Source organism: Lampris incognitus, chromosome 13 (assembly GCF_029633865.1).
Source record: "Lampris incognitus isolate fLamInc1 chromosome 13, fLamInc1.hap2, whole genome shotgun sequence".
NCBI classification, from domain to species: Eukaryota; Metazoa; Chordata; class Actinopteri; order Lampriformes; family Lampridae; genus Lampris; species Lampris incognitus.
The window spans coordinates 16,969,528-16,988,597 of NC_079223.1; the positions used below are offsets into that span (position 1 = coordinate 16,969,528).

Below are 19,070 nucleotides of genomic sequence, written 5' to 3' on the forward strand. Positions count from 1 at the left end.
AAGATATCCCCTCATTTGGTATTTTGATGACGGTGGAGGAGAGCACTGTCTAACACATCGGTCCAAAAGATCCCATAGGTGTTCAATTGGGTTGAGATCTGGTGACTCTGAAGGTTATAGCATATGATTTACATCATTTTCATCCTCATCAAACCATTCAGTGGCCCCTAGGGCCATGTGGATGGGGGCATTGTCATCCTGGAAGAGACCACTCCCATCAGGATAGAAATTTCTCATCATAGGATAAAGGTGATCACTCAGAATAACTTTATATTGATTTGCAGTGACCCTTCCCTCTCATGGGACAACTGGACCCAAACCATGCCAGGAAAATGCCCCCCACAGCATAACAGAGCCCCTGGACCCCCCTCACTGTAGAGGTCAGGTTTATTCCTTCATCATCAGCCGCTTCTCGAGGGTCAGTTTGCGGTGGCAGCAAGCTAAGTAGGGCACTCCAGATGTCCCTCTCCCCAGCAATGCCCTCCAGCTCCTCCTGGGGGATCCCAAGGCATTCCCAGGCCAGATTGGACATGTAGTCCCTCCAATGAGTTCTGGATCTACCCCAGGGTCTCCTCCCAGTTGGACGTGCCCAGAAAACCTCCAAAGGAAGGCGCCCAGGATGCGTCCTAATCAGATGCCTGAACCACCTCAACTGGCTCCTCTCAATGCAAAAGAGCAGCAGCCCTTCTTCGAGCTCCCTCCGGATGTCTGAGCTCCTCACCCTATCTCTAAGGCTGAGCCCAAACACCCTATCGAGGAAACTTGTTTCAGCCGCTTGTATCCGTGATCTCACCCTTTCGGCCACTACCCAAAGCTCACGACCACAGGTGAGGGTTGGAATGAAGATTGACTGGTAAATTGAGACTTTTGCCTTCCGGCTCAGCTCCCTCTTCACCACAATGGTCTGGTACAACATCCGCATTACTGCTAATGCTGCACCAATACACCTGTCAATCTCCCGCTCCATCCTACCCTCACCATAGCTGAGGGTTGGAACGAACGTTGACTGGTAAATTGAGCATTCAGAGCATAGATATAAATGGAGATAAATAGAGCATTCAGGTTTTTCCTTTATTCTGTCACCCGTCTGTAGTTTGTTTTGCGGCCCATCAAAAAAAAAAAGTTTTCAATATTTATCAGGCTTTGAAAAGCCTGGCAGTGTTTCAATTGCCCAGCCTTATTAGGTTTTGAATAGTCTGGGATACAGGGTTCAGCCTTCCACATGACTCATCACCACATTGTTGCACAGAGCCTGAGGTGAAGTTATAGCGAGATGTCAAAAAGTCAGCCATGTAATGTGGAAACATTTTATTGTTACCACTAATAACTCAAAAACAGTCAAATGCCAGATATGCTGTCAGAAATGGCTCAATGTTTCATTCGCATGTTACTAAAATAAACGAGTCCCGCCCAACCCTCCTTACAAGAAGTATTTCATCATTGTTTTTTAAGAGTGCTTGGAAAATATAAGCTTTGGAGCTTCATGGAAAATTACCAAAAAAAGCTTTGAAGCGTGAATAGTATTCAGCCCAGGCCTGGCCCTTGTTACACACAATATGCTGGACTAGTTTGCTATCCTTTTCTAACTGTAACAGCTTAAGCTCATCATGAATACGATGATTGCTCTCAACCATTCATGAAGAAAAGCAGGTTTTTTGTGTTGAATGAAGAAAGAAAGCCACTTTATTTTTTCATTGTATTCTTACAATGAATTGTATTCTTGGAACAAATTTGTTCTCTGCATTTAACCCATCCTATTGTACAGGAGCAGTGGGCAGCTGCAGTGCCCGGGAACCAACTCCAGTTCTTCTTTTCATTGCCTTGCTCAGGGACACAGACAGGAGTATTAACCCTAACACGCATGTCTTTTTGATGGTGGGAGGAAACCGGAGCACCTGGAGGAAACCCACGCAGACACAGGGAGAACATGCAAACTCCACACAGAAAGGACTTGGGATGGCCTGGGGTTCGAATCCAGCATCTTCTTGCTGTGAGGCCACAATGCTAACCACTGGGCCACCATGCCGCCCCAATCGTCATTAAATCATACCAGAACGACTTGAAAACTGAACCAATATGTGCATCACTGCAAGAATGCCCAACAATTTTCAAACTAAACTGAAATGATCGAAGCTGGGCCGAGTCCTTTAAACTCAAAGCACCACATGTTTTAAAAATGGAAAATGCAAAACGAAACAATAAACATCATGTAAAATGAGATGGATCTCTGGCATGAATTCAAGAGGTGCATTTCTTCGTACCGCTTTTTGACAGCTTCCAAATATCTGCACAATGTTAAAAAAAAAAAAAAACTAAACAAAAACAAAAAAACGGCACAAAAATTATTCAAAGGGAAAAAACAATATAAAGACAGATAAATATTTGAATTAATTTCCTTTTGTGTACTCTTCGACACCTTCAGTCCCACTTGGGAATTTCTGACACAGCTTCCGTCCTCACCAGAGTCTCAAACTTCTGAAAATGTATGCACAATACTGCGAGCCATTCTAGGTAAAAGCCTTTGATACATCGCACATATTATTTGTTTGGACGTTGTGACACAATCCTTTTGAACCAGCTCCATGGGTACAGCATGGTTCTCATTCCTAGGGTTAGCGGTCCAAATCCCAGTGAGGCCACGCACTGAGAAAATGCATACCAAACACACGACACTGTGCAGGAACCCCTCTGGACAAGAGGGCTGTAGAATGGCATTAATGTGTTACATAACAAGGGGCTCAAAGTAGAGACCAGATTGAGTACTGACAGCCTACACAGCTGTAGATGTTAAACTGCAGTTGTGTGTGTGTGTGTGTGTGTGTGTGTGTATGTGAGAGAGAGAGAGAGAGAGAGAGAGAGAGAGAGAGAGAGAGAGAGAGAGAGAGAGAGAGAGAGAGAGAGAGAGAGAGAGAGAGAGAGAGAGAGAGAGAGAGAGAGAGAGAGAGGACACCATTAGCTAATGAAGTTACTGCAGATGAGCGGATCTTTTTCTGCAGGCTGGCTCAGAGTCAGCCTGATCACTGACTGTAACAGCCAATAAAAAAAATAAAAATAAAAAAAACAAGGAGCAATATCTGCTGTGCCAACTACAAGCACAGAGCTAAAAGTTTTCTCAATGCATCAAGAAAAGTTCAGCGCAAGATGGCTCTTGAAGTGAGTCCCAGTGTGCATATGTCTGTGTGTGAGGAGCAGTGTGCACTTTTGTGCATGTCTCTAATGCTTTGCATGCATGATTGTAAATGATGTACATGTATACAGTGTGTGTGTGTGTGTGTGTGTGTGCACTTCAGTATCAAACATGGGTGTACATAAAATGAAGCAGCAATTGTGAACTTATGCGAGTGCGCGTGTGTTACACACCAATAAAGGCGGTGACCTTGGGGTTGATGATACCACTTGGGAGGAGGTGGAAGTCGTACTCCACTGAGTCGACCACAACTGTGTGTCCTGCGTTATTACCGCCCTGCATGAAAGAGGGAGACAGAGAGAGAGACACACAGTAAGAAAAACAGGCACTCAAACTTGGTAGAAGTTCTGGTCTTTGTTTAGATAAGGGGGAAAGATGGACCTTGAATAGTTTAGCAAGTGGCGACAAGCAACAAATAAGGCGGGAGCGCCTGCCAGCAGCGGCTTCTCTCCACTCTCCTCCTCGAGACTCCACAACACTTCACACCACACAGTCGAATGTAAACACAAGCCGGGGTCTCGCTTGAGTCTTAAACTTGTCAGAAGTTCGTCCATTCAAAAGACTTAAACGGGGTGGTTACAATGCAGTTTGAATGCCTCTCCAAACTCAAAACTGGAGAAGAAGACTTCTCTAGAAGTGTACGTTCAAAACAGGACAGAAATCTGAAAATTGAATTGTCAGTGTTCTGTGGGAAAGTCCGCCAGCTCATTCACTTAGGTAGGCAGTTGCCTCACTTCCAGCAGACTTTCATGTAGCCGTGTGTGGCAGAAATTAAATAGTTTACCGGCCTCTAAGGAAGTGCAACTCCACTTTCAGACGTCACACCAAGCACTTTAGCGAAAGCGAGGTTAAATGGTTTTGTCAGTCATTGACAGCCGGCTGGTAAGGACACTCAGTTCATTGTTAAACAGCGCACACTGGGCTACAGCTGACAGGCCCACAAAACCAGAGCTGCGACTGACGAAGGGAAAAAGTTTGACCGCACAGCCATACGACGGCGTTCAGGCCTCAGCGTGGTTTCCACCACTCATGGACTGCAGATAAAAATGCGACAATGAAACCTAGCGAGGGAACGCAGCCCTGCGACAGGGACACTACAACTTGACCTTCCCCGTCAACGCCTTTTTTTTCTGTTTTTTTTTTTTTTACCTCGCAGACGGGTCACATGCCACAACTCAAACCCAAGAAGGGAAAGAGGGAATGTGAATGGAAAAAAAAACAAAAAAAACAGGAGAAACAGGTGGTGAAAAACAATGGGAGGAAAAGGAGTTGGGAGGGGAATGAGCTGGGGTATGAGAGGGAATAGAGGAAGGGCGGAAAAGAAGTATGCAAAGAGTGGCATAGGTTTGGAGCAGTGGCCGTGAGCAGGGACAATTCATGTAATTATTTATTTCTAAAAAAGCAGACTGGCAATGAATACGCAGGTAAAGACGCGCCTGGACAGGAGCCAAATGTGTTTTTTTTTCTGTTTTATCTGCCACTTTGTCAGTTTAACGGCCATCGTTTGGAGAGTGCTTTCTATACTGCACAGTTTTCTATACTGCAAAGGCTGTAGGTGAAGATAAGGACAAAGTGACGGGTGAATTTTCCCATGCACCAACCACTGTGGTCAGCAGACTATTTTCTCCCTCCCTTATTGGTGAGAAGGCAACAGAGGATCCATTCGTTTGAACACAGCCCATGTGTCAGTGTTCCCGACTTCACATTCACACTCGGCTTGGGTCTGTCCTGTGACCAGGATGTGTTACTAATGCAGTAGCCTGTGGATATAAATCAAAAGAGTTTATGTCCTGTGTGTGTGTGTGTGCGTGTGCGTGTGCGCGCACGCGCGCCAGTCACATGGGTTTATTCCTGGACACGGCAGTACCCTGGAGGTGTGGAGGTTAGGGGGTGGCAGATGCCTCTCCTTTTTAGACACTTTTATGGTGTGCCAGCCACCGCACCTCCCAAAGGGGCTTACCCTCACCACCACCCACACATCTCGTGTTCGGCCCCCTCGTACCCACCACGAGGCAGCGCCACTTAGGACTCTGGATCACCTGCTGCTGTGGCTTTCGAATGGCAGTGGAAGGACTTTGGGGCTGAGTTTTTATATTGTGTTTGCAATCGGGCCAGGGGGGCCAAAAGATTCTACTTCACATGGTGCCATGTCAAATCAGTAATAGAAATTTAGTAGGCTTAGTAGACACTGATGAGGTTGTCGTATCATACTCTTATTCTATTCAAAAGGGAAATATAGAGAACCAAAAGTACTGGTGCATTTACATGGAAATCAATATGCAATCCGGGGGAGTACCCTAATCAGTTAAAGACAACATTTTGATTAAAGGTTATCAAGTTTTTTTTGGAGGGGGGGCAAATTGATCAAAAACTCTATGGGGATTCAAACCGCCGATCCCTGTCTCTTTCAATTTTGCCAATTTCCAGTTGTAGGGGTGAAAGTCCTCAAGCAAGTATGTGGGTGCATTCCTTTCATCTGTGTTTTGTATTCCCCCCCTTTTTTTTCTCCCCACTTGTACTTGGCCAATTATCCCACTCTTTATCCACTCTTTTTAGCCACCCATACCTTTTACATTTATTAATAAATCAAAGGATTGTGCAAATATCCAGCCAGACCTTGACCATATACCAAAAATCCAAAGCCATGGGGCATCCAGGTGGCTTAGCGGTCTATTCCGTCACCTACCAACATGGGGATCGCCGGTTCGAATCCCCGTGTTACCTCCGGCTTGGTCGGGTGTCCCTACCGACACAATTGGCTGTGTATGCAGGTGGGAAGCCGGATGTGGGTATGTGTCCTGGTCGCTGCACTAGCGTCTCCTCTGGTCGGTCAGGGCGCCTGTTCAGGGAGGAAGGGGAACTGGGGGGAATAGCGTGACCCTCCCACGCTCTATGTCCCCCTGGCAAAACTCCTCACTGTCAGGTGAAAAGAAGCGGCTGGCAACTCCACATGTATCAGAGGAAGCATATGATAGTCTGCAGCCCTCCCCGGATCAGCAGAGGGGGTGGAACAGTGACTGGGACGGCTCGGAAGAGTAGGGAAATTGGCCAAGTACAATTGGGGAGAGAAAGGGGGGGGGGATCCAAAGCTATTTACATTTTAGAGACATTGACATGGCTGTTTCTTAAGTCAGGGTGATACCCCAGTTTGTTCAGGATTAAGTTATTTGCACATAAACACTTAATGAAAAGTAAAAATGTTCTGCGTTACATAAAATAATCATGTGGGGCTGTTTGTGGGAAGCTGTGTGTCTAGTCTATGCTACCCCTAAATCAATTTAGTTGACATCCACTTTAATCCATTTGAACATTGCTATGTGCTTCTCCCTCAAATCAAGTTCCACATTTGAAACAACCTAATGTTATAGCTTAGATTTAAGGTACAATTTGTAATTTCCACCTAAATGCTAATTTCCTGGTCAGCAATCTGAAAAACAACCAAAAATCAACCAATAAACAACCAAGTATAGAAAATTAGCCTTTAACCAGCACATTTTCCAACATCTGCCATACCAAAGGCCTTCAGTGGGTGTCATTTTACTGTGATCACTGCGTAGTTCACTGGGGACGAGAAGTGCAAATATCTTGACAGGACGCGGCTGGACGGGGCAGGACAGGACAGGAATACCCTACAATACAGAAACAAAACCGCCGCGGCTGCAGACAGGTCAGATCAGTTAACTTTGGGATGGTTAGAGTACCGACACTTTAAAAAAAAAAGAGGCACCAGTACAGGCGTCCGGGTAGCATAGCAATCTATTCCATTGCCTACCAAGACAGGGTTCAGTGGTTCGAATCCCCATGTTAGCTCCAGCTTGGATGGGCATCCCTACAGACAATTGGCTGTGTCTGCGGATGGGACGCCGGATGTGGGTATGTGTCCTGGTCACTGAACTAGCGCATCCTCTGGTCAGTCGGGGCACCTGTTCGGGGGGGAGGGGGAACTGGGGGGAATTGCATGATCCTCCCATGCGCTACACGCCCCTGGTGAAACTCCTCACTGTCAGGTGAAAAGAAGCGGCTAGCGACTCCACATGTATCAGAGGAGGCATGTGGTAGTCTGCAGCCCTCCAGGGTGTGGAGCAGCGACCGGGACGGCTAGGAAAATAGAGTAATTGGCCAAGTACAATTGGGGAGAAAAGAGGGGAAATAAGCCAAAATTTTAAAAAAGCACCAGTACCAAAGTGGGCAAAGTGGGACGTACCGACTGGATCAATAATGTCTGCATCGATGGTGCCTTCTGTCATTGCTATGTAAAGGTAGTACAAGCATACATAGATGACTTTCTACAGTGGGCAATAAAATCAGCCAACAAAGGTCACACATTCTCCCATAAAGGGATGATATGCTGCTTTTTCTACAGAAAAACTGTCAAACGTCTGTATCAAACAATTATTGCTTCAAAGCTGTTAGTTGCTGAGCATGTTCCAGTCCATTATTCACAAGGCTCAGCGTTTTCAGTTTTTATTTTCAAAGCCATCCAGCATGCCGAATTTTGCAACAAGAGGACACTGTTACATAACCTCACATGAACAGGAACAACTTTTGGATCCGTGGAAACATAAAACCCGGGTGAAAATCAGTTTAAACCGATCTGCTCCTTTTAAAAAATCTGTGTATTTGTTAGTGAAAACCGATAAAAACTGAAAATGCTGAGCCTTGATTATTCAGTATGCTGCTGTTATGCACATTATGTGTGTAGTTGACATTTGGCAATCGCCAGCGATGATAAACTATTTCTTTAACCAATAACAAAAAAGGTGCCGCTCAGCGGTATCATCAAGCACCAGGCACCAGTATCGGTACCGAGATCGATGAATTCCTTATTTTACCCAACTCTACCTTTGGGCCAGGGCACCGCGGGACTTTAAAGAAAAAAAAGATAAATCAGTCTGGCCTGTGTTTTTGTGAGAGCAGTAATCTGCAGAGTAAGCATGTGCAGTAAGTTATTCAGGAAAGCCGAAATATTACACATGGCACCTTTGGGGAACATGTCAATAAAATCCTCAAATTTCAGAACAACTGTGACTTTGCCAGATCTGCAATTCTGTGTAAGAATGCCGAGCCACTGTTTTTATTGGCTGCACCTTGATGGGATTCACTAGCTGCTAGCAGATTAGTGGGTGAGATGCCTTAAGGAGGTAAAATAGACACACACAAAATGGGAAACAGATGAAAAGATGTAAGGTGCAAGATTATTAAAAGCAACTAAATTGCCATTTAGTTTTATTTTCATTTATTCTTAGAGTGGAGTCCGAAAGTCTGATTCTACAACCAAGTGTATTACATCGAAAACTAACACAACATTTTTGATCATCAGGAATCAGGAACATTTATTTTTCATTCATTCCATGCACCTGCGCACATGAAATGAACTATTGTTTCCCCCCAGCCCACAGCAGTGCAACACAAAGACAAAAACACATCCAAACTACAAGGATACATATATCCAAACTACAAAAAAAACTACAAAAATACAAATATCCAACAAAAAAAACCCCAAAAAAACAATTTCACTGTCCAACAGAGCGGACATCAGGATGACTGTCGGACTGCTGGTCTGCATGGGCTAGCAGTTAGCTTAGCCTGCTGCTTTTCCACATGCTGTCAGACCGCCCTCGGCGTTTCCTCCTCGGGCACAGCTCCAAGCAGGGCCGTGGTCCCTGAGCCCACCAGACACGGCAGACCAGGCTCCCCCAGCTGATCCAACACCAGCTCTCCCAGCCAGACACCTTCGACACACCCCCCCACACTCCACACGACGACACCAAAAACAGTCAGTGCTAGGCGAGGCAGCCGCCAGACCGCCCTCGGTGTTATCGGAACTGCCAGTCTGCATGGGCTAGCAGTTAGCTTAGCCTGCCCCGCTTCCACGTCCTGTCAGACCGCCCTTGGTGTTTCCTCCTTGGACACAACTCAGACTTAACACAGACGTGGACAAAGACTGCACGGACGGTACTGGGTGAGGCCACCGCAAACGTAAGTTCGTTCCGCCATCTTCCCACACCGGTACAGGGTGAGGCCGCTGCAAATGTAAATTCGCACAGCCATCATAAAATACTAATCACGTAGTATTTTATTCAAGAATGTCATAATACACCGACGTGAATGAAAAAAAAAGAGTATGTGAATGTTTGAGAAAAGAAAGTATGAAAATGAAAACTCTAAACATTTTGTTAGTGCACTACATCCTTAAAATGTTGACTCCTTATTTAGCCTTTTAAATTTCTATACATGGACACTCCTAATACACAGGGCAAGTTGTTTTGGTCTCATAACAACACAGAACATTGGTGTAATTAATACGGTCCTATATGTGTTACTGCTGCTTTCTACTGCAGGTGCTTTCATTTTAAAAGAGGGACACTTGCTTTGCAAACGTTATCATTGTTGTTGTTGTAATTGCATCAGTTAAGCTCAGTGAAGTAGTTAGAGGTAAACCTGTTCTCCTGAGTGATGACAAATTGTCCCCACTTCATATACCAGCTAAAGTTGACACTTCTAAGGCGATAGCACAACGCACACTGCAGACACTTTCAAAAACCACATCTCTTTCATCCAGACCAAGATTAAGCAGACCTAAAGCAACCACACTATCTGAAGACCAATATATCAATCAATATGTATAACGCATTTACAAGACAGAACAGGAACGCATCCAAATTCAAAGTCAGCTAAACAAAGAACACCCTATCCCAGCCGGCAAAACCACAGTCAAAAACAACTCGCGAGATGCAGGATGAGTGGCAGTTTCCAAACCACTTCTTCGACCTCAGTTTAAACGGTTAGCATGGGCCAAATCATGCTGAAATTTAATTTATAAAAGGCCGAGTTTTGTTTAAAGAAGAATCGAAATTTGAACATTTTGATTGCAGTCATGGGACATACAGACTGCCAACGCCAAATGATGTTAAAGCAGCAGTACATGAAACCTACAGTCAAACATGTTGGTGGTTACATTCAGGTTTGGAGCCGATTCACCTGTTCCAGAGTCTGTGATTTGCACAGGATCAACTACACACCGATCAAAGTACCACTCTACAGACGCATGCAATCCCTTCTGGTTACGTGGAACAGGATTCATTTTCCAGCAGGACAGTTATCCGAAACACACATCAAAGTATTGCCAAGATTATTTGAAGTTCAAGGAGGAGAAAGGAGGGTCGCTGCTTTTTTTCTTCTTCTTCATTTTGATGCAAGGGTTTTGCACTACTTTACACCAATGCACCACAATATCACCTACTTCCCACTCTATTTGATGTCCTTCCCTTAGGTTACAAATTGTTTTGGACAAACCCATATGGGTAAAGGAGTTACTTTGTTACATAGAAACGCATTACCATAAGTTTATTTGTACTTAATTGTTCAATTTGGGACAGTAGAAATTTATCATTTTGCTGCCAGACTTAGAGCAGCACAGTGTCAGCTATACAGCAGCAACTCCTGGGACCATGCCTTGCCCATGGGCACTATGGTACACTGATTGTATCTGGGGTCTTGATACAAGCAACCCTCCAGTTGTCAGCCCAACCCCAACCAGGATTACTGGTTGGTTACTAGCTAGCGTCTCTTTCTACTAGGGCATCTACTTCCCAAATTGTGTTATATTACACTTGAACCATGTCCTCTGTATTGGGTAGAAATTAAAATTCATAGGGGTTGGAAACTTCTGTTGAGATAATAGAGTTAAGTGAGTAAAACTTTGTGGGATGCAGTCCCTGTTGCTTGTGAAATTGACAATTGTGCAACCTTTCATCAAGGGTTCAATTGTTTATGAATAACTTACAGCTGATTACCATGGCTGTATACTGTCACCACTTCTTAGGAAAGCAATATGACATAGTGTGAATGGTAACTACCTTCACATCCCTGCTAGTTATAGTGGTGCTTTGACATAACTAAAAATTCATTTTATTCAACCATTTCAAGACTTGATCCACGTTCATACGAGTAATTTAGCCTATTGAAAACAGTTACTGGCTTTTACCCACTACAAAGAACACTAGCCCCCACCCCTAGTTTTGGATTACCCCTATAGGGTAGCAGCCCTTCAGAACAGAGCTACAAGGCGTCGGATTTGAAAACTTCACCTTGGAAATGGGACACCACTCATTACGTCATCACCATCATCACCAAGTCTGCTGCTTGGACTTGCCTGGTTTGCTCAGGAGTCCCTGGAATGTTACAACATGGTTATAACATTACAATACTCTACATTTGCTTGCTACCATTTTTAACTATCATAGTGACAAATCTGACCAAATTTGCAGGACAGAACAAGACAGATTCCCAAAGCCAAGAGGCATGTTTACACTTCAGCTATTTGAGTGTAGTCCTGCCCATAGAAATGTCTACACTGATATCAATTGAGCTGGAAAGTGCTGGAAATTTGTTGCTGGATCATTTTTCAAGCTTCATACATGGGACATGGAAATAACTGTACTGTCACTCACAAAATCCTTTACACAAAGTTCTACTGACATCATGAATAGTGATTTTTCTGAAATGCTGGTTATAACGATCCAATTACATATTCCCTTGCATCTACATTAAACTAAGATACTCCATCACATTTTTTTTTTAAATTTGCAATTTCCCCTCGGGGGATGAATAAAGTATTCTGATTCTGGTGATTATTTGCGAAGATATACACATTTATGGGTTTCTTTCCCTGAACTGGTAGCCATGTTCCATGTTACACTGCCTCAGTTCACAAAGCATTCTGGAATTTTCATCTACCACTCTGTTTGGAGTCTGCATCTGAAATCGCTCCATTTGGAGGGCTGTTTGGAGGGATAGATGACCACTACCCCTCGATGCCCAAAAAGACACCCTACATTATGTGGCCACATGCAAAACAGAGGGGTAGGGCCAAAGAGGGAATTGGGATTAGGCCTCGATGTTTTAACATGATCTACAAATAACCTGCACCACCATTATGGAAATGGAGGACAATACCATTGGGGATGCATTCACTTACTAAAATTAATGTTAAAAAAATATCAACTTGGGTAAAAGCCACCTTTGCCTGGCTCTGCACTGTAAAAAGCCAAAGTGAGGGAACTTGTCCCACGTAGCCTGTTTGTTCTGTATAAAGACATTCAGTCTGAAATCTCATCACTGTGCACAGAGAGCGCAACATAAATTAGGCAACAAATCATATGGACTGAGGGGTGGTAACATACAGGAGAAGTCATGACGTTGCTGGGGGGTGACAGGGGCAGGCTTGGAGCCTCGAAAGGAGCCTCTCCAGTCATGAAGGTGCTGACAGATAACGTGGGGGACTCTCGTGAAACATGGTACAGCAGCTGGCTCAGACATGTACTGGTCATACAGGCAGATAAGGGGTTTAAGTTAGTAGCTAAAAGCTAGGGGTTAAAAAATGGTTTTGAAGACCGAAATGCAACATGTAGTGGGGACATGGGACCCACCCCAGGGATCCAAGCTTAGCAACAGAAGCCAGGAAGTGGCATGAAATCAGCTGGCTAATGAGTGATTATTATCTGCAATATTTACGCCTACCTCATCAGTAAAGGAAGGAAAACAGTTTCCGCATCAGCAAGTTTTCGCACCAGCAACTACCTCAAACTCCACATATTGATACTCCTGAGTTGTGTTTCATAAGATTTGCCCAACTCACCCATCCACATCACCTTACACTTCAACCACCTCAACACACGCCGTGTCCTCTCAGTTCTGAGAGGTGCGTAATGTAAGGAACACCAAACAAAAGTGCTTGCAAAGCATTTTTATAAAAAGATGAAAACTATCTGCTTCAACACACACCCACCACTCCCCTCCACACACCAACACATGCACACAGGCTAAAATCAAGCCAACAACACATTTCAATGTACACACACACACACACACACACACATACCCAGCCCCCACACCCAAACCACGAAGGGGGTGTGTGTGCATTATGGGCGGGTGCTGTGTTGCAATATTGCTAATAAGTGGTTTATTTTTACATGCCTCTAGCCTTGGAAAGCATACCAGAAGCATGGCAGCTCCCTGGCTCAGGAGAATCCTAGCTATGTTAGCATGTTATCAATACCAAACATAGTGTCAAGGAAGGAAAAGGAATTGCCAAGAGCCACAAAGATGCAAAGTTTTAAAGTCTAATTCATTTGCCACCAGACAAGAAGCATCATCAACAATCGAAAAAGACAGTCTTCAAGCACAGTAAAAAACATCACATGGAAATCACAGACTTGACATAATGATTGCTTTTTTGTCTTGACATGAAGGTGTATACTACAAAAGTTGTAAACCTCAAGCCAAAATGCAGAACAAAGTTTTTCCAAAAGTAAATAAGTAGAGTTTAAACTAGTATTGTTTTCACAATTATCTTCAATTTGGGTAGGTGAACTCTGAGTACACTTCATGTCTTGGCTTCTCCACTGTGACAGGTACAGACTCTCAAACTGAGAACTGTCCAGTACAATCACAGTCCTCTACTGGCAGCCAATGAGCAGCTCCACAAGAGGATGTGTGGTGTCTTGCTCCATGTACCTGTTAAGGCAGGGGAGTATTTTCTGTCCTTGTACAACTGGATGCCTTTCTTTCACTGCCTTGCCTACAACCCGGTCTCACTACAAAAACCGCTTCAAACTAGAAGAGTGCAATCAGTGCAGATCTCCGCCAGGTGTATGTCCCCTTCTCCGGAGCTCAGACTTGCGACAGAGAGCAGCGTTGGTCAAGCAAGCTGGGGCATGGATGAAGAGAGGGAGTGGCAGTAGCGAGAACAAATGTTTTTCAAAGGTTTTGAATCACTGCAACCATGAGAGGTCCTTGATCATAACTATGCAGGCTGACAGGCCCAGTAGTATGTGAGATTAGCAGTGGATGGATACATGCATACAGACAGAAAAACCAATGTTTTTCCTGCTATTATAAGACTTTTGCCCAGTGCCCAAGGCAATTGAATGGGAAATATGGAAAAAAAAGTTTTTAATATACAGAGCCCAAGCTAAAAAATCTAATTAATAAAACGTTTTGTTTGTCAGTCAGTGGATACACAGCCTTCTAGGCGGATCCTCGCACGAATGCGACCGAACTCGCACTTTCCAAAAAGAAAGGGTTTGCTATGCGACCATTTTGGTCTAACCTTAACCCTGTCTTCATTTCCATAATATAATAAAGCTGGGTAAACCGTTTATGACTGCAATCCAGAGGAAGTTGTGCCTTTACAATGTTCGCATTTTTTGGACTATCAAAATCCTTTTAACAACTTTTGATCATGTTGCTGCCCAATCTGAGTCAACCGTAGATTTAAGTCACGTAAACGGTTTACCCAGCTTTTTATATTATGAAAATAAAGACAGAGGTTATTATTTTTGTTTCGTCCAGTTTTCCACCATTTCCGCTGTGCTAAGATTAGCAGTGAATGATTTGCTGACTTGTGAAATACGAATCGACTTCTCGTTTACCTTCACGACTCACACAGCTATCAGCCTGAAATTTAAAAAAATGTTGCAGTTATTATTGTATGACCAAGAACCTCTCATGGTTGGGGTGATTCAAAAACTTTGAAAAACGTTTGCTCTCGCTACCGCTGCTCCCTCTCTTCATTCACTCTGTAACTCACTTGACCAATGCTGTTCTTTGTCGCTGCCCGAAGAGAGCAGCAGTGGTAGTGAGAACAAACATTTTTCAAAGGTTTTGAATCACCGCAACAACGAGAGGTTCTCGATCATACAGTCATAACTGTGAAAATAAAACTTTAGGCTGATAGGTGTAGTATGCAAGATTACCTGCAGACAGATACACACGCATAACCCTCTCCAGGATACCGCCTGGCAGAGATAGTTAAGCTAACTGTTATTGAAATTATGACTTTTCAGATAATATCAGTTACAATGCATTTGATTAGCTGAAATACAGTAGTTACACAGCCTCTAATCGGAACAACAACACATACAAAACTGGAGTTCCGACTCTTTTTAGGAAGTCAATTTCCATTACTTTTATTTGGATATACGTGACAGCCATTGCTCATGTTAAGGTCATATTATTCAGTATTAACCATCAGTGGAAGCCTCAACAATCTCTAAATAGACTGTGTAACTTTAAACTGGACACAAAACATATGCCCCAACTTCAGGCACTAATTTGCAATCTCAGCAGCTAAAAACATGTGATCACAGCTAAAAAAATATGCCAAGAATATGATTTCTCAGCTGGCAAATATACAATTGCATAAACTAATTTTATACATTTTCCATGACTTCAATAATATTTCCGGGACATTAGATCAATCTTATCCTTTTCCACGGATTGATTACAAGTCTAAATTTCCAGCACCCCAGGGACCCCTTAAAAACTGTATCCATCAAGTGATCAGGAGCCCTTTAGAGCAGTGTTTCTCAACCGGGGGTCCGCGGACCCCTAGTGGTCCGTGGTGTAATTGCAAGGGGTCCGTGAAAATAAAATATCTTTAAAAAAAAGATCCTATGACATTTATAGAAATAGGATTATTTTACTCAAATGTGACTGAGACCTTTATCTACCTAAACTATAAAGGGTAACAGGGCTTTTTTCTCTAATTACATCTGTTTCACAAGTGTAATTTATTGTATTTTAATAAGAGATCTCGCTCCCGTTTGCATTGTTAAAAGTTACTGCATAAAAATTCTGTTGTTACATATATCTGAAAGTTACTGAATACATATTCTGTTTTGTTAACTATATTCAAGTTACAACTGAAAGCTCTTATTTTTGCCCCAAAGAGTGAATAAATGCTATAATGCAATTTAAAATGCAGTTTCTACTGTTTCTATCAAATTGCAACCCCCCTCCCCCAAGATCAGGTGGAGGGGTCCTCAGGGTAGATCAAAAATACATAGGGGGTCCAGGACCCCAACAAGGTTGAGAACCACTGCTTTAGAGGATTTCCAAACTTAAGTTACATAACTACAATCTGCGGGCACCTCCAATCATAAGTAGGCAGGACACATGTTGATGTTCCAACGGGGGTGGGGGGCGTCATTAAGTCTCTTCAGATTCACATTCAGTTTTGAGGTTGTTAACGGAGTTTAACATACACCATGGCACATTTTTCTCCACGCCTATCGGGCAGTCACCCCTCCTTGCTGTCCAAAATTGATGATGATGACGACGATGGGGGGGAATGGGGGGGGTGGCCCACCGGGCAGTTCCCCGCGTATCCAATACAAAAACGGCACAGTCGGCAAAACGTGTCAACTGCAAACACGGAATCTGAGTGCACGGGTCGATTGGCGGAACCTTTTCACACGCGTCTAAACGGGATGAACAAACAAAACCCCGCTGCACGGCAATCGAGATATTTCGCTAACGGGCTGCCGTTTGTCAAAGCCTCCTTGATAAACGACCCGTCACCGGAAAGGGGGAATTCCGCCGTGATAACCCCGGTGCCGTCAGCACCTTGAGCTAGCTTGACAGGGGCTGGCCCAACATGTGTACGCGACAGGAGACGGCTCATCACCGCGGTAGCGCTCTCGGCAGCTAAGGCGCTAGCAAGCGGAGCTCAAGGTGACATTAGCGAGATAGTGCACAACACGGCGACCGGCAATGGTGATCGGCGAGTTCGCGTGTTGACAACCTTCCAGTGAGAAGTGTGTGCGGTTGCGCGGCGAGCTTCTTTAGCCTAGCAAAGCGCGCGCTGCCGGGCGATTAGCCGCAGTGAGCGACCCGTCGCAGCGTGGGCATGGAGACCGCGCACCAACCAACCTGACATCTGCAGACCATGTCCGCGTCCTGCGCCAGGAGGTCCACGACTTTCCCTTTGCCCTCGTCGCCCCACTGGGCGCCCAACACCACGGTCACTTGATTGCCGACGGCCGGTCTCGGTCCGCGTTTCCCCGTCGCTGCTGCGCCGCCGCCGCCGTTCGGGGCCGCCGCCGGTGCTTCCTGACTCCCGCTCTCCGACATGTCTGCGCTGCGTTCCCGGCCGTGGCTCCTCTGCCTCTGTGTACTCTCCCGCAGACCACGCCCAACGACGCGTCTTGCTGTTGAACACACCACGTGGTGGTGGGCTCGGAATTGGCGTTAAATCGAATATATTTTTAAACCCTCGCCAGCGTACTTTACGTGTAATTTGGGTTTTTAATCGCCGTAACGAGAGAGGGGGCTGTTGGCGTTAAGGCGCCGCGTAAAATGCGTACGCAAACACGGGGCCCCGCGTTACTCAACACAGTCGCGAATCGCGTTCGTCTCGCTCACTTCTCGCCCCGCGGGTCTGCCTGCGCGAGGCCTCGACCTTTTGTCTGTTTAGCAGATTTCAGAACATCCACTGAAACGCCAAGTTCTCCGAAATATTGGGCTTGTGCGTAACGAGTCCGCTGCGTGTACTCCACCCAGTTATGTAGGCAGAAGTGATGATGCAATCTGTAACTTCAGAGCGCTTTTCATTTTAGTCAAATAAATGATTGTTAGTCTCTATTTGAAAACACACAGACACACACACGCGTAAAACACCTTGGCTGAAGGTATGGTCTCATATTTTGACAGCATCCACGGCTTCGGTCGTTGACACTTGACACCCTTAACTGAAGTGTGTGTGGGGGGGGGGGCGTGCGTGCGTGTGAGAGAGATATTAATAGGTAAGTAAGTGAAAGATCAAGCAAAAGTGAAGCCATCTGCCTTACCCGCTAAAATGCTAAAACAAGACTGAACATCATTACTCTGGGCAATAAAAGATAAATGTAGTCAATCTGTAAACAAAATCATGAATAATCATCAAATTGTGCTATGCAGCCGCGCCAGCACTAACCTACAAACATAATTACCGTACTCAAAGCCTATGCCCTCAGTAATGCTTTGCCATGTGTTTTCTCTTATCTTGCTTTTATGCTGTTTGTGTCCCTTGTCTTATGGTTTTGGGACACCAAAGTTATGAGTTTGTTGGCAGAAAGAGACGCTTCCTGATGGAGTGGATGGCTTATATAACTGGGAGTATGCAAAACAAACAAATAAATAAATAAGCCATCGAGACAATTATCCAAGTCAGATCAGATTTCATTTCTATAATCCTAGATCATAATTCAGTCTCAGAGGGCTTTACAGTCACATGCTGACTTGCATTCTGCTCATATTGACTGAGCCCGGTTTTTTAGCAGTGTGGAGGTATTTAATGGTGACTAATGCAACATGCCTGTCATTCACTGTTACTGGTAATTGTGTCAACACATGCTAGTCACTACTAAAAAAATAATTACTTTTTAATTGTTAAGTAGTTGTGTGTGGTTTCTCCTGGATCACCACCTTACAATGGTGGAGAAGCTTGCGTGTACCAATGATCCCAAGAGGTATGCCCTCCGGAGCTTGGATCCTGGTAGGGTCACCCAAGGCAGATCGGTCAAGAGGGAGGTTCCAGATGAAGTGCAATCCAACAAAGACCTCAACGGCGGAACTCGTGGACGATGTCTCCAGGTCGCAACGGCAGTGAAGATGGATGAAGGCTGCAACAGAGGCTGGTCCCCAATCATCTTGTTCCCCATACCATTGGACTCTGGCCACCCCCTGCCAAGGACCGTGTGGTGGCTGCAGGCGCATCAGCCACTCCATGTAAAACGCTGCCACACGCAGGTGTCCTCCCATTATGCGGCTCCAGGATCGGCCTCTACGCCCACCTGAAGACCCTGAAGGACCCAGAGGGAGGACAGTTATACTCAACCCTGAGTGACCGCCGATGGTGATGATGAGGATGAGTTGTGTGTGGAATGATAGAATCTCTTAGATCCCTTTGTCACCATCTTGTTGAACAGTGAATGTAAATATTGCATGAGCAGCCACCGAGAGAAGAGGTTAGATTCCTTTACGTCAGGGATTCCTTCTTCACTCTCTGCTGGTACGTGGTGATCAAATGACAGAGCTGAGTATGTTCTCAGCAGGTCTT

General features: G+C 44.8%; 1 protein-coding gene across 2 annotated transcripts in view; it reads right to left on the minus strand.

Moving 5' to 3' along the window:
* Window positions 1-17,296, minus strand: part of adss2 (adenylosuccinate synthase 2) — a 44,134-nt gene extending 26,838 nt beyond the window's left edge. For both annotated transcript variants that reach the window (XM_056292360.1, XM_056292361.1), the window contains exons 1-2: window positions 16,904-17,296; window positions 3,361-3,463 (exon numbers count right to left, since the gene is read on the minus strand). In XM_056292360.1, coding sequence (XP_056148335.1) covers window positions 3,361-3,463; window positions 16,904-17,104 — 304 coding nt within the window. In that variant the 5' untranslated portion in view covers window positions 17,105-17,296. The remainder of the gene's footprint in view (window positions 1-3,360; window positions 3,464-16,903) is intronic.
* Window positions 17,297-19,070: the final 1,774 nt, after the last annotated feature.